General features: G+C 38.9%; 1 protein-coding gene across 7 annotated transcripts in view; it reads right to left on the minus strand.

Moving 5' to 3' along the window:
* The window catches only part of FIP1L1 (factor interacting with PAPOLA and CPSF1), a 39,295-nt gene extending 24,156 nt beyond the window's left edge, over positions 1-15,139 (minus strand). For 2 of the 7 annotated variants that reach the window (XM_069014115.1, XM_069014113.1), the window contains exons 1-8: positions 14,727-15,010; positions 13,997-14,036; positions 11,575-11,632; positions 8,969-9,072; positions 6,629-6,690; positions 6,328-6,435; positions 5,063-5,193; positions 1,997-2,106 (exon numbers count right to left, since the gene is read on the minus strand). In XM_069014115.1, the coding sequence (XP_068870216.1) occupies positions 1,997-2,106; positions 5,063-5,193; positions 6,328-6,435; positions 6,629-6,690; positions 8,969-9,072; positions 11,575-11,632; positions 13,997-14,036; positions 14,727-14,808 (695 nt within the window). In that variant the 5' untranslated portion in view covers positions 14,809-15,010. Of the gene's footprint in view, positions 1-1,996; positions 2,107-4,719; positions 4,789-5,062; positions 5,194-6,327; positions 6,436-6,628; positions 6,691-8,968; positions 9,073-11,574; positions 11,633-13,996; positions 14,037-14,726 lie in introns of all 7 variants that reach the window. The other 5 variants (XM_069014117.1, XM_069014111.1, XM_069014112.1 and 2 more) reach the window with 5 other exon arrangements.
* Between the last annotated feature and the right edge of the window lie 284 nt (positions 15,140-15,423).

A 15,423-nucleotide genomic window follows, 5' to 3' on the forward strand; every position in this document is an offset into this window, starting at 1 on the left:
CTACTACTAGAAGCCAAGAGAAATTTTACTGCTACATGAGAAGTGCTTCCAGCAATTTCTCAACAAGGCTATTACAAATGCCACATGGCATAAAGGCAATTATTTTAAATCATTGAAGATCTATATTGCTGAAAATTTTCTGCCTACTTAAAATAAACTCTTTAACAAAAGAAAGAAATTAGTCCAACCCCATAAAACACTGCCTGGTTATACTGAAGTTAGTAATACAGGCTCTTATAAAAAGAAAATAGTAGATGGATTATGGAAAAGTAATTGAAGTAGAAGTATATATAATCCACACAGCTAACACATATGCACTCACTGAGCTACTCTCAGACTTCTGAGCATACATTTCTTTCAAAATCTTTTCTGACCACTTGGTAGAAACACCTTTCTTTACAGAAGAATCTATTTTAAGCAAGTGTATCCATAGGAGCAAGGATTAAATAAGGGCAGAAGCCAGCTTTGTCATTGTAACAACTTTTAATTACAGTATTCACACTAAATGTATACAAAACAACCTATTTACCCACTGGAATGCACAAGTGATACAATTGTCAGTGATATGACACAAAGCGGTATGTCAAAATAAATGTTAAGTGACAGTTCTCACAACTGCAAATTTCACACAACCACAGAATTTATACAATGCATTTTTTCTACAACTTTACACTTGACTACATTTTAATAACCTGGTCACTAATTACTTCCTGAAGTAGTTTAGAGGTTCTCTGTCCACCACAGAGATGAACAAAGAATTGAAACCCTGTAACAAAACCTATGCTAGATATAGATTTGGAATCCTTACCCTGTGAACATTACATTCCAGTTTGAGACCTCTGTTACAAGAACATCGTACACTAAAAGCAATTCAGAAAAGCAAATTTAAAAAATAGCTACAGGGTTGGCACAAAGTTTGAAAGACTTCTTGTTTCTTTGACAAAGAAAAATAGAAAATCAAAGAACTAAAATCTACCACACACGGAGCAGCATAACCCGATAGCTCAGAGAAAAATTTAGGCTACCAGAAGGAATATTCTAGAAGTGAAAGAAAAGTGCAGGCAAGGCTATGGTTGATTCACACTCCCCCTCATCCCCCCAGAAAAATACATTTGGGTGTTGAACTGACTCTTATTGGATAGAATAATTGAACACAAGTGCCTCTAAATTAGTCAAGGTACCGACGGATGCAGTGCTAAAGATAGGTCATAGCTCCTAATCTTTAATGGTTGATGATGAAAGTGTACAATCTGTTCTACCTTTCTTACCATCGTTTGTAACATGACAGTAATGATAATGGCTTTTAATTTGCACAGAACCAAAACTTCTAAACAGGATCGCTAAAGAACTGAAGTAAAACAGAAGCATGGATTGATCCTAAGCCAAGTGCCAGATATCAAGCAGCAGTGGCTTACATACAAAAGACAGAACTTACTAAAGCCTGGGGCTGGGAGAAGAGCCCCACTAAGGAAATAATTTCTCTCATTTCAAAGAAAGTGCAATAAAATATTGAAATACGGAGAAACTAAAGCTGCCTTGCAGGAAAGAGACTAGGTTCCAGGAATTCTTACACTAGTTAAAATCATAGCTGTCAGATTCCATCTTGTTTAACTGAAAAAACGCATTAGCTAATACTCATAAGGACCCTAACTAGAAATATTATGAAGGCAAATGTAATTATACACAGAAAACACAGTGTCATAAATCAACAACTGGATTTCTGTAACTGTCTTGTTACTTGGTCCTGCTGTTTTATCTCCCCTTTTCTTCTACTTTTTCCCTAATAGCCAAGAAGGTATTAGCATAGCATCGCCAAGAAGGTAGTAACATAGTATTCATGTCTGATTATGCTAAATGAGATTAGGATACTTCTACCCGTCTTTTCTGCCTGTTACAGAAACACGCTTTCCTTTTTTTCCTACAAAAATCGTAAACTTCAAAGACATAGAGGTAACAGTATAAAGAGTTCTTTGGTCATGAGTTACAGCTAACTGACCTGTTTGCTGGAATTCCTGATTTGAATAAGGCAGGAGGAGATGTGAAATCAGGTTTGGTCGACTGCACAGCCAACTCTTTCTCCAAATTTCCAGTTCTGCCCTGCTGTACCTTCAAAATAATGTTTCATCATTAGTTTACCCTCGCAAATGTAGTAGCTCCAACACTCAACATAACAAATAGCCAACACAAAAAGTAAGTTCAACTTCATTCAGATTTTCAAAAAATGTCACCTCTGCACAGATAGCAAAGTCATGTATTTTGTATTGATGTATTACTTAAGTACTGTGTTTAATATATGTAAGAATCATTATGCCAGAGAATTAATTGTTACAGAAGATCAGACAGTTTAAATATTTATTTTCCAAGCATTTCATTTGTATGTGAACAGACCAAACTGATTTTCTTGAAGCATTTCCTGCATGAACAAAGTTACATCTTAATTTTTAAAAGAAGGAAACTTATTAAAAAGGTCTTCATAATCTTAACAGAGATATCTAACAAGCCTGCTATCCATTACCAACAAGCCATGAGACAACTTGAATGGATTCTCCATCTGCCTCACTGATCATGAGATCTAGTAACCACTTAGTTTCCAAGTCATACCAGGAAGCCACCTCATACTCTAGGTTATGCAAACTGTAAAAGATTTTTCATTAGTTCAGACTGAATACTTCAGAAACACCCTGCTGTTTCTGAAGTACTGCAAAATTCCAGACACTTTTTTTTTTATTATTAAAGCTATTCAAAAGCTTTGGTGCAAGTACATCAAGTATTGTTTTACTCCAGCAGCAGCTTTATGTGAAAGAAAAACCTACATGGGTTAGCGTTAAAGACAAATACACACTGATTCAATTTTTAAAGTCACTCCCACTGTACCAGCTACATCACTCTACGTAGCTAGTCCACTCATGCTAGAACATCGTATAAACTGCGATCTCACAGCTTATAGGCAAGCGAACTACTATGTTTCTACAGAATCTCGCTTCTAAACATGGGCACTTCTTTCCCAAACCCACAAAAATGCACATAAATAGTTAAAATTCATTAAAAATTTAATTAATATTTTCTATCCAGAAATATGAGGGGGAAAAGGTAAAAGTATTGATCTGAAAAAGACTTCTACAAATTAATGAGTAATTGGCAAATGTAGGAGACATTCTTGTGGAAACTAAAAAGCTAGCAGAGAGATTTTCTAGCTTTCTGCAGCCCCCTGTGAAAGTCTCCTTTCTCATGCAAACTAGCTGGGAAATCGTCGGAGGATTTGTAACTATTTCACAGGTGCAGGCTGTTTGTGTCTTTGTTTTCCACACCGGGGGGAAAAATATTTTGGAAATGGGTGTCAGAGCATTCCGCCAATCACTCTGGGAGGCAGATGGTCAAGCACTCAATGATGTTAGTTAGGCCACTCTTGCGAACAAAGCTATATAAGCTGATTTATAGAATTAAATATAGCCACTTTTGGCCATTGAACCCGAACCTGGACTTGCGTCATTCTTCACCATTCTTGATACAACAGCGACACATTCTTGTGTATTACAGGAGATTAATATAAATTACATGTAAATATCATGTAAATTACATGACACTCTTTCAGAGGAGAAGGAAAAAAAGTTAGTGAAATTAATAATTATATGTAAACTCCTTGTAAAACATGACAAACTCTTAAAACACAATTACTACCTGCACTGTTTGATCACCAGAGTCAATACTGAGCTAGAAATAGGGGAAGTGTTGGGATGGACTACTTATCCTTCTTCCTTCAGAACATTTGAAAGAAGTTTGAGATTACAGTCAGTTGCAAATTGTAACTCCTACTGTCCACTGTTTCTACTGTCCCACCACAGTATCATAATGATAACTGAGGAAGGTATAAAGCCCTAGAGACCTTCTGATCTATTTTTGCTAAAATAAAATCAAAATAACTGAATATCCTCAAAAAGCATATAAGAGAAAACAAAAACATCTGTCTGCAATTGACAGTTCTGTATCTGCAATTGACAGGAGTACACAGAAGAAAGAAACAATTCCAAGTCACTTCAACAACAGTTCAAGAACAAAAATGACTACATATTGAGAATAGGTAAAATAAATAACCTTTGTATTATAATTTTAACTTTAGTGTCAAACAAATGAGTAAATGAGAAACTGAGAAGATAAAAAAATGTTCAATCCTTAAGATAAATGCTGTCACGTGGATCTTTCTATTCTCTGAAAATCAGCATTTCTGAAGGGAAAAATTATTAGATGTAACTTGATTTATTGTCCGCTAACCCCAGAAGGACAACACAAAAACATGAAAGATTGATTTTCATATCAGAGTTGTCAAGGATAACTGTCACAAAACACAGTAAGAGCTACAATGCCACAGGAAAAATAAACACACCATAATCTACAAAAGCTTCCCCACCACATCTGCACAAATTCTTTAATCTGCACAAAAGTATGGACTACAACTACAAATAAACCATCAAGAAAAACAATTTCACTGGGAAATTTGTTAGTTCACCAGGCCACTAACTCACATGCTTGCAGAAGAGTGACGAACAAAACAACACTTCTTAATCCACATTTTGTGACATATACAGAAAGTCACTGATGTAAGATGAGAGTATGAAATAATGGCTGTGTCCATATCCGTTGTTGTTCTATCAGTCTGTGCTGGCATGGGAAGCAATACTCAAGAAAAATGAGAGCAACCAACAAAATTTTACTAAAATTCACCTTAAAAAGATGGTATCTGCCATCGAGAATCTCTGCACTTGGTCTTACTTCCATAGCTTTGTCTTCAGCCTAAGTTAAATAACACATTGCCCATTAAGATACCATACAACTCTTAAATGATGGGCCACAATCTCAATAAAGGTACAGATGCAATCTAGCTGTAGCTGTCTGTCACACTATCCACACAATTGCCAGTGAAGCAACACAGTAACACTCGAGGTTCAGGGGGGGAGTCAGGTGAAAACTCTAACAAATGTACTGAATCGGGCAGAACAAGCTTACGACACACAAGCAGTTTTACAGGGAAAAAAAACACATACAGTACCAAAAAATCACTGCTTACCGTAATTTTATTTGTGGTTGAGGTAACTGGCAAAATTTCAAGACCCATTCGTATTCTCTTTTGTTTTTCACAGTAAGCTTTCCAGGTATCTTCATTGAAGCCATAATTAAAATAATCTGAGAGATCAGCCCCTTTAAGTACACAAGCACAGGTTTTTTAGGACATTACAAAGTCCATCTTTTCTCCACTAAACATATATACATCTCTATTTAGAGCATCAAAACTGAACAGGTATTGATCTAAAAAAGCACAACTGAAAGGTACAATTAATCAATAGACACAGAGTATTCATAGCTAAGATCATAAAACCATTAAAATTTAGTCAGAAACAATAGATTGCCTAGCATCATGAAGTGGGGACCAAGAGTAGAGAATATCACGGGATATTATAATCCCCCATATCTTTACAATAAGATAAATATAAGATCTATAGATTTGTTTTATGTTCAGTGAAGAACCACTCCCTTTTGTTTTGCTTGTTCTGTACTTGACTTCTCATTTTGTTTGGGCTCCTAGTTTCATTTGATGCCATGAAGTATTTTTATTGTAAGAGAGAGAACAGTTGTAACTCAAATGCACAGAATATATTTAATATAGCTAACAGTTCAAACACTAGATAATTATAATTCCTTTTTTTCCATTTTGTAAATACTGTTTGTATTACCAAAGCAATACTCAAACACTAGGAAAAAACTATATGCAGCAGCAAGATGTACTGCTACTAAAAAAACAATCAACGCTGGTATAATTACAAAAGTCTGGACAAATCACTTGAGCCAACAAGACAATACAGAGGAGACTCAAGGAAAGTCTGTGTGGAAAGTCCGAGTTTCTTATTCAAAGCTCATGGTTGTCTATGCACTAACACAATCTAGCATGGGCAGCCACATTTCGCCATTCTTCCTGCTAAGACCTGCTAGAACTATTCTCCATTTTGCTTTATCTTGTGTTCCATGGCACAGAGCAATGGCAGTAACCTCCACAGAAACACAGATTTCCAAGGAAAGTTCAGTATATACATGTATTAAAAAAATGGCCTGTCTCTTCCTCCTGATATATGATCGGGATGTGTACTAAGAAACACAGCACACCCAAACACACTGTGGCACAGCAGGAAGGCACAAGTAATGTAGTTGCTTTTTCCAAGTTATACTGTACAGTACCTCCTAGGCATAGGTAAGATGACATCTACATGCAGTCTAGGAATCCCTATTAAAATAACCTACCGAAGACCTACGTATCAGTTAACGTAAACCAGACATTACCTGGCTTTCTCCAAGGTTTATCCTCAAAAGAATCTAAATCTACTTCCAGAAGTGGCACACCATTAATACTCCCTGGTGCATCTAGATCCAGTCCTTTAACTTTTGCACCTGCAAAGAAAACTTAGAAAGTTAGAGCCTTCTGTCTCTACCAAATGGAATTTTATCAGTAGCATTACACTTAGAATAGAAATAAGAAGCCAAATTTATCAAGAAGTCTTAAAAGTAACAATTATTTTCTTAATCCAAAACAATCCAACCTTTTTTTCATTTTACACTAATATTACTGTGCAAATTTTCTTACCAGAAGATCCATAAGCTCGTCCTCCTGCCTTAATATTGAGATTCACAGGTGCTGCTCCATAACTTTAAGAAATTAACAAAAAAAATTAATTAGACAAAGAAAACTTTTAAACCAGAAGAAAAACACAAAACAAGAGAGAGCTAGATCCAGAAACAAATTGGACCCAGGCTCAATCACCATCCTGAATCTCTAGCTTTCCAAGCTGGTAACTGTAAAAGTAAAGAGATCAGCCTAGGAGGAAGAGAGAGTACCTTTCTATGCTCAGTAGCAACTTCTCCAACTAATATACAGTAGTGAAGCAAGTCCCAGTCACTCTTCCTGAGTTGAAAGGATAAAGACCTTGATAGAAACAAGAATGGACAGAACCAGAAGAAGAGAGAGAAAGGAAAAATGCAGTTCATATATGGATACAGATGATAGTCTGGGGATTAGAGTAAAAACAAAATAAATTAAAAAATAAAAAGGAAAGGTTTAGATGGATAATTTTCTCTTTTCATAACTGTTCCATTTGATTTGTACAGAAGTGGAAAATACAAGCACTTCTCTAAAATGACTGAAGTGCTGTTTCAGTGTACTTCTAGTAATCGTCTATCCTTGTGACCAACAGAGAAGTAAGTAATTTTTCACTTTCTAAAATACTTGAGAGCTTTCTTCATAAAAATGCACTCAGAAATCTAACTACTGAATAGATTTAACTATCTTAGGAATTACAGTATTGTTCATTTGTAACATTAAGAGCTAGATCTCCCTACCATTTGTGTGGAAGGTAACTTATCCTCACAGGTGACCCATGAACATCATGAGATTAGCAAGTCATTAGGCAGCCAGGGTATACCTTACAGTATCCACTTTCACACAGTTCTAGTTTTCTTCCAAGTGCTACAACAGCACAAAACTGGCACAGAGCATTTACCCTTCTGATCTGCCACACTGTATTTGTGCATGATTCTGTCAAACAAATCTATAGGGATTTCTTAAACCGCAGTTGACTACTATATGAAAAATTGTTTAATCCTATAAAATAGACTCGTTCTACTGCAGTTAAAATGAACAGCAATGTTCAGTTTGTTTTAGATTACTGCCCTTCTGTGAACTTTCCATCCAATTTTCCCAGAAAAAAAGGTTTTTCAGAAAACAGGCTAGTCTATATAAAACTTTCTACTCCAACTAGATTTAGGATCATATGCTCATTGTTTCCTGCATACATGGAAAGAACATCAGCAAATCCACTGAGAATATAAATCTAGTTTTGCTTTAGTACCACAAAATTTGAAGTCACTGCCTAGACCACAAGAATACTGTAAGTTATTGAAAGCAGAAAAATAAAGAACTGAAAGAATAGGGTTTTTTATATTACATTGATTTGCACAGTATTTTAGGATATGAAATACTGAAAGTTTAAAAATACTGTGTTTCAAACAGGAGTAAATCACCTCCATTCTAAAGTTAAAAACACAACGATATACGTGAGTCGGACCTACCTGCAGACCTGTCATAATTCTATTAAGAAACTGCACCCTAGTAACTCTGGTTTTAATAAGCATAAAAGTAATAGGATTGCCAAGAAAAACAAGTGAACCATTTCCCTCAGAAACTTCCATGCAATGAAAAATATTATTTCATGATTTTGGGTAAAATTAGCACTGTACAAAAGTGTTCAGGGAAAAACAAGCCCTTTTTCAAGACCAGAAGGGATATGGGGCAATAAAAGCAGCAAAAACAGTACAAATGCCTGAACCATGATTTTGAGAAATAATCTCCAGAGACTTGCAGCTCCACCCTTAAAATCTTATTTGAGAACATCACTAGGGGTTGAAACTACAGAGGTCTAATTAGAACTGTATCTACTACAAACAGGATGAGGGGCAAACACTTCTCATGTTCTTGCCACTCTATCCTTTGCAACAACAATGTCACTGTCACAGTAATAACCCTAAAAATGCTATATAACATAGCCATTCCATAATAAAAACCAACTCGCTCCTTTACAAACTTAATACAATTATTTCTCAAAATCTGAAAACACTATTTAAACTCATACAAAACTCCTCCTTGTACTCTACTGATTTAATTTCACTTGTTTTCAAGCTGCTGTATCATTAAAAACATGTTAAAGAGCTGAAAAAATTCTTCATTGACAGTAATTGTGCATACAACTTGACATTTCTGGCAAGTATTAAATGGCAAATATGTAGCAAAAATAAAGATAAAAAATGAAAAATAAATTAAAAAATATAAATATTAAAAAATGGCAAAGAAATGGCAAGTATTAAAGAGACTGCGTTAATAATTAAATATAATCTTAAAAGTTTCCCCAGTTAATGTTTGCAAATGACTTACCTAAATTGTGAAGCTCCTGTCTTAATATCCCCTATGGTGACTTGAACATCATCTTCATCATCATCACTATCACTATCACTGTCATCCTCAGCCTCTGCCACCTTCTACGAAAGAAAAAGTCACTGCTTAGACAAAAAAGCAGTCACTTACCTTCACAATGGAAAAACAACCCAGACAAAACTATCCATTCTACAAATCTTTGAAAGAAGAAAACTCTCCTCTTCCTAGACATTAAAATTGAGTAGCATTAACAGTAAATTTAGGAGGCTACAAGCATCCGAAACATCTAGATCAAAACAGAGAAGTGTCTTTAATACTAAGTTCAGTTTCTCAAGCATAAAAGAGTTTCCACTATCTAATACCCTTCTTCCCTCTATCTAGCTCATACACAGTGGTTCTACTCTTACCCTGTCATTCAGGAAAGAACTAAAAGACATGCAAGACTAGCTTCTCACCATCATCAGTTATATATCCAGAGTAACTGAAGTAAGTTTTTCCAGTTGATGATGAACGCTGCACTTCAGAGAAATCTATTTCGTACCTAACATCAGTAAGCTACATAAAGCTTACTGAGATGTTTCAGCAAGCAGACTGAAAAATCAGATACAAGAACATGCTGTGTGCTGCCCCATAGCTCTCAAGCTTGCTGGTAAAAGAGGTGTGCCAGTTCATACCAAGAGTTCATCTAGTCCACTGCTTCAGGTTTGTTTGGTGTTTTGGTTTGTTTTTCCCCTTACAGAGACCACAGGGGAGAGAAAAAAAGCACATATGATGCTCCTCCCTAACTTGTTCAGCTGCTGCTTATTATCAGCTCAGGACATTTCCTAAACCCATTATGGTTTGTCTTTTTTGTAACCCTCAATAGATCTTACTCTCAAGTACTAGTCCAGACTTCCTTTGGACTCATATAACTCCCAGCAGTGGCACTCTTTGGAGAGGAGTTCCATAGCACTGTTTGCTGCATGAAGATCCAACCTCTTTTGTTTTCATCCTGAATCCTATGATCTTCATTTAAAAGTTCCAGTCCTCTTATGGAAGAAACTACAAGAAATGAATTCTTATTTATAGTCTTCCCATATGATTTGTTAGCCTCCATCATATCCTACACATCTCTTCCCAGCTGAGAAGTTCTTGGCTACTCAGCCACTCCATGTATGAAAACTACCTCGATTACTATTGCTGCACTTCTCTCAACTTTCCCAGTTGTAGTGAAGCCTTTATGAAATGAGGGGAAAAATGAGTCAGAATTCAGGGTGCAATTGAACCATGAATTTATGGTATGGTATCTTCCATTTTGTTCTATATTCACTTTCTGCTACATGGCAAGGTTTAACTGCTTTTTAGACTGCTGAGTAGCATTTATTGTGTCCCTCCTAAGTGGTAATGATCAATTCAGATAATTTTATTTCTAAATCTATTTTTTTTCCCCCAAGGAACATCACTCTTCTTTTTCTATGCAGGATTCAATAACCATGTATCAACCAGTCAGTTCTTCACAGTTGGTCCTTGATCATACTATCTTGATTAACTTTGTATCATCCGAAAACTTGTGATTTCACGGCTTCGCTCTTTTCCAAGTAAATATATTAAACAGCACAGATAAGCACAAAATTCCAGAGAATCTTCCCTGGAGGTGACTTTCCTTCACTGTGGAAACAGAACCTTGACTTCTGCCCTGCGTTTTCCATCTATTCCAAGTCAGTTATCCATGTGGGACTCATTCTGTCACTGAATAGTTTTTTAAAATCCTTTAGTGAGGAACTTCTTCAAAAACTTTGTGGACTCCAAGTGAACTTTTCCAACCAAATCACCCATATTCACATATTGGAATCCTTCAGCAAGAGGCTGAACACATCGAAGACAAGTTGATTCTGCCCCGGCAGCCTGCAGTTATCCATGCCCAGCTGAGTGCTAGCCCTTGTCTATTATACCATCTATTAAGTTGCCTGGTCTATAAATTAGAGAAAAATCAACAGCTCCTTAGAAGTGCAGTTCATCCTTGCTACACAACATTAATATAATGTACATAACAATGAAGAGGCTATTCTTGAGGTGGGGGAGATAGGGCAAGTCTAGATCAGTATGGATACTCTATAAATAACAGCTCAACACAGTCTTTCAATGCCATATGGCTGAGAAGTGCAAATTCATCACTCACCAGGCAACCCACACAGATGCCATTAAAAAGGCATTAAACAGGAAATAAAATTTTGCCTGGACGATGTACCTTTTCAACCAAAACCCATTTCACTTATAATCAATGGTTTCATAGTTCCCTCCTCACAGAAATATTCACCTATTCAACCAGCTTGAACAACACCCATTTTCCTAAGCCCCTGCTGAACCTTCATGAACACCATTTATTATGAAGTTCATTTATTTTCTGTAAGTTAGATTTAAAAAGTGGACTGCAGCTGGAAATTCGATGTCCTAATTTAGTCATTCCTACAGTTTCTGCAGATCACAAACACATTATAGCAAAAAAAAGAGCACACACTTAGGTATAAATTCATTTAAATGTAAGTCCTAGTCAAATAATCAATTCCCTATAAGCCACAGAATCAAAACATATTAAAGTAGTATTTCAGAAACACATTTAAAACTACCGTTTTCACAACGCCATTTTCTGCAGCTTCCTCTTCACTTCCAGGTGGGGGTGGAGCACTTAAACAAAAACAAACACGAGAAGATGAACCTAGGTATTTATGCACATATTATTTCACAGGTATCAGCAAATGATGAAAGAAAGCTTTGCTACATCATTCCAGACAAAAAGCCAAGGCTCCAGTAGTCTTCTGCATTAATTAAAAAACAAAGCCAACGTATTAAAAAAATCTAGACGAATATAACTTTCTATTAGCAATATTTAGCTATCATAAATCATACTAACTGGATGTTTGTAGAATAGTTGGAAGTAATGAGGCATTACACTTGCATCTTCTTTTGAAATCAAACTGAAATACTTTGTAACATATGAAGAGAGAATAAGTTTTTTAGGTATTTTTTCACTGCAGACTGACACTTATCAAAGACATAATGGAAAAAACATTTAAACACCCATAGGTAATGTTTCACTGAAACAGAATTCCCATATCAGCATTGTGAAATTTTCTTCTACCATATGGAATAGTTACAATTCAATGACTAATTCCATTATATTTTAACTGTAGACTGAGAACTGTAAAAATTTTAAAACTACTAATCCATCTAAAAGGACGAGTACTGTGACATCCATGCAAATGAGCTGTCTCACTGGGCCTACCTACTGCTGCTTCTTACACAGCAATATTTTACTTCCACAGTCCCATTAGCTGTTAGGATGCTGCACCACAAATACCAGAGTCAGCAGGGAAACCGTAGTCTTTCACTAAAAAGGTACTTCTGAAACAGAGTGAGCAATTGGCAATTTTTATTGAATAGAATTATTCTAATCCCATGCTCTGTTGGCAACACACTCATGAGTGTTGCACCCAATACAGCCCAGCTATTGACTCAGCATTCAAGCTTGATCATTTCACTTCATCACCTGGTAAAACAACAGACTAGCTACAGAACCTGAATAACACCTCCCACTTTTTTGTGTACACAAACAGTGCCAAAACTGAGAGGCCAGAGACCAAAACTTAACAGGTGAACTGTCCCCATACTTCCACAGTTCCAAACACAACTCCTAAGATGCCTAAGTTAGTATTTGTTATGCTTTTTGTCCAAAACTATGCATTGAGACAGCCAAATGCCAAACTAGACACTATTGACCAAAAACTGGAGTACACTGTTTCTAAAGATTATTTTGCCCTCCATGCAAGTGATTTTCCTAAATAACAGTAATACTGACAAAGATGACAAGTCAAGGAAAGGTAACTGAACATAAGGAATCAACTGATATGGAATAGCTTCCACATAAAGAGCAAGTAAGTGACTAGAATTCTTTGTTCTGGAAGAGATGGGATTCAAGACGAACACAATGGAGGTCTAAAAACCTGTTAAGTGACAGGGAAAAAGTGACAGAAAACAACTCTGTTTCTTATACTACAGAAATAATAGGAATCAAATAATTACACCTAGTAGCAGTTTCACAGTGGTATCATATATAGTCATGTGGTGGAGGTTATTACTGCTTTATCAATAGGTGCTTGTCAAAAGTTGACATGAATTCAAAAAAGCAACTGAGCAAGCTTATGAACAAGCAGTCCACTAAGGATAACTAAATGCAAGAGTTCTCATTGAAAAAATTGAAACATCTATAGAAAATAACAGTGTATGTTTTCATGTATTGACTTTCACTTTATTTGTTTAATATATCTTGACAATCATTTCCATATTTTACCAATTATGAGAATTTTCTTCATTCAGCACAAGTGACTGACTCCCTTTTCCAGTCAGTCCTTGTTACTAATCTCCATTAACTTTGTTAGGTTTTCAAGGCAGCATCTTTGTGCTCTCATACAGCTCTTTGTAACTAAAACAGGCTCCCTCCAAATACTTCCATAGCTTTCCTAAGTTTCTTTCAAATACTGTCTCACTGGTAAAAGAAAACCAAACCAACCCTGAAAACCTACCAAACCAACCCTGAAAACCTAAGCAGATGTGATTTGTATGTGGCACTGCCTTGTAATCTTCATCTGCTTCCTTGTATTCCTGTTTTTGTAACTACACTGCAAACTCTTTGGGAGACAGGATGTTTTTCAGTTGCTAAATTATCTCAAACAAATCAAGTCCTGATCCATTGTTAAGACCATAAAGCACAATGATTACAAAAATAATTGTGCCAACAAACCTGTTGGCATTTTGTGAGGGGTAATTGCTGTCCACACAGTTAAACTAACTTTCACACTTAAGTAACACAATTTCACCGGTAAAACCACTTCACAGAAAAGCAAAGTCCAAACATGTTATCTTAAGGACATTTTCAAAGACACCAGAGCGTGTTCAGATGCCACCAACTTTCAAGCAGCTGGAAAGAAGAATGTGGTGAATACAATTTTTGTGCAACCATGCTACAGGGCTTCCAGTTGTCAGGATACTCACCTAGATTTTTCTTCCTCTGGTCTCTCTGCTTCATTTTCATCTACCATAAGAGAAAAGAAACACACTATTTAAGAATAAAATTCCCAGGATATCAACTGTGACAGATTATCTTCACAGGTAGAATGTTAGGGCAACTCTTCAGATTACTATTGAGACATGTTCTTAACATTTCAATTGTGAAATCATTTGAGCAGACCCCTGAGTGCTCACAGTGCTCTGCACTGACAGGTCCACCACATGGGCAAGGTTTAGTTTATATGTTTCATTACCATCCGAACGTAAATATAGTCCCTAAAGTTGTAAAAAAAAGTTAATACATAAAAGGTTAAGGCTGCTTCAGTACTTCAACGCCGGGAACTCGGGCAGGAGGGCACCAGAGAGAGCTCGGGCCCCCAGGGGTGCCTGTGGGGACAGGGACACCACGCGGGGCTCTCGCCGCTGAGGCCCAGCACGCCTCGGCCTGCGCGGCCGGGGCTAAGGGCCCGCGGCACCGACAGCGGAGACCGGGGAGGGGAAGGGGGCAGGAGCCGCCGCCACCGGGGGCTGGCCGGGAGGAGAGAGGAAGCTGCGCAGCCACGGGGGCGGCTGGATGGGGGGACCTTGTTCAGCGGCCCGGCGAGGCGGCGCACGCCGCGGCCTGCGCACCCCCGCACGGCCCCCCCGCCGCGGCGGCGCCGGGCCGGCCCGCTGGGGAGGCGGGCTGGGCACGGGGGTCGGGGAAGGTCCGTACCGCCATAGAGCCACTCCTCCTCCTCGTCCCCGGCGGCCCCATCGGCGTCCGCCGACAGCCGCTCCGCCTCGCCGGTAGACATGGCCGCCTCCCGCGGGACGCGCGGGCCCGGCCCCGGCAGCGCCTCCCGCCGCCGGGCCGCCCCACCGCACCGCCCCCGAGCTCCCCCGCGCCTCGGGCCGCGGCCGGGAGGTGCACAGGCGGGCGGCTGCGAACGCCCAACGCGGCCTCTCGCGGAGGATCCGCCGCCGCCGCCGCCCGGCGCTTCCCCTCCCCCCCGCGTGAGTGACACGCACAGGAAGCGGGCCCGGCCCGGCCCCGCGGCGCCCCGGGCACGGGCTGCGGGGGGCGGCCCGGCCGGGCCCGGCCCCGGGACTGCCCTCCCCGCCGAGCCGGCCTGGCACCGTCGGTGCGCTGCCACTCACCGCGGCTGTGCTTTCGCCGCTCTCCCGAGGCGCACTGCGAGAGCCGCCTTCCCTTCCTCTCGCTGCCCTTTGCTCTCGGTGGTCCTTGGGCTCTCCTGCGTCCCTGAACGCCCGTCCGTGCGCTGAGCAGAGATCACTGGCAGCATGGCGATCTCCTCGAGAATATCCTTGCCTATCTCCAGAAGTAGGACTTGGCTACACACGTACACTCCGGTACCGTGCATCTACTGGCGGCTGATGGCAGCTGCCGGGGGAGCGTAACCACGGGGTAA

This window comes from Aphelocoma coerulescens, chromosome 4 (genome assembly GCF_041296385.1).
Source record: "Aphelocoma coerulescens isolate FSJ_1873_10779 chromosome 4, UR_Acoe_1.0, whole genome shotgun sequence".
Taxonomy (NCBI): Eukaryota; Metazoa; Chordata; class Aves; order Passeriformes; family Corvidae; genus Aphelocoma; species Aphelocoma coerulescens.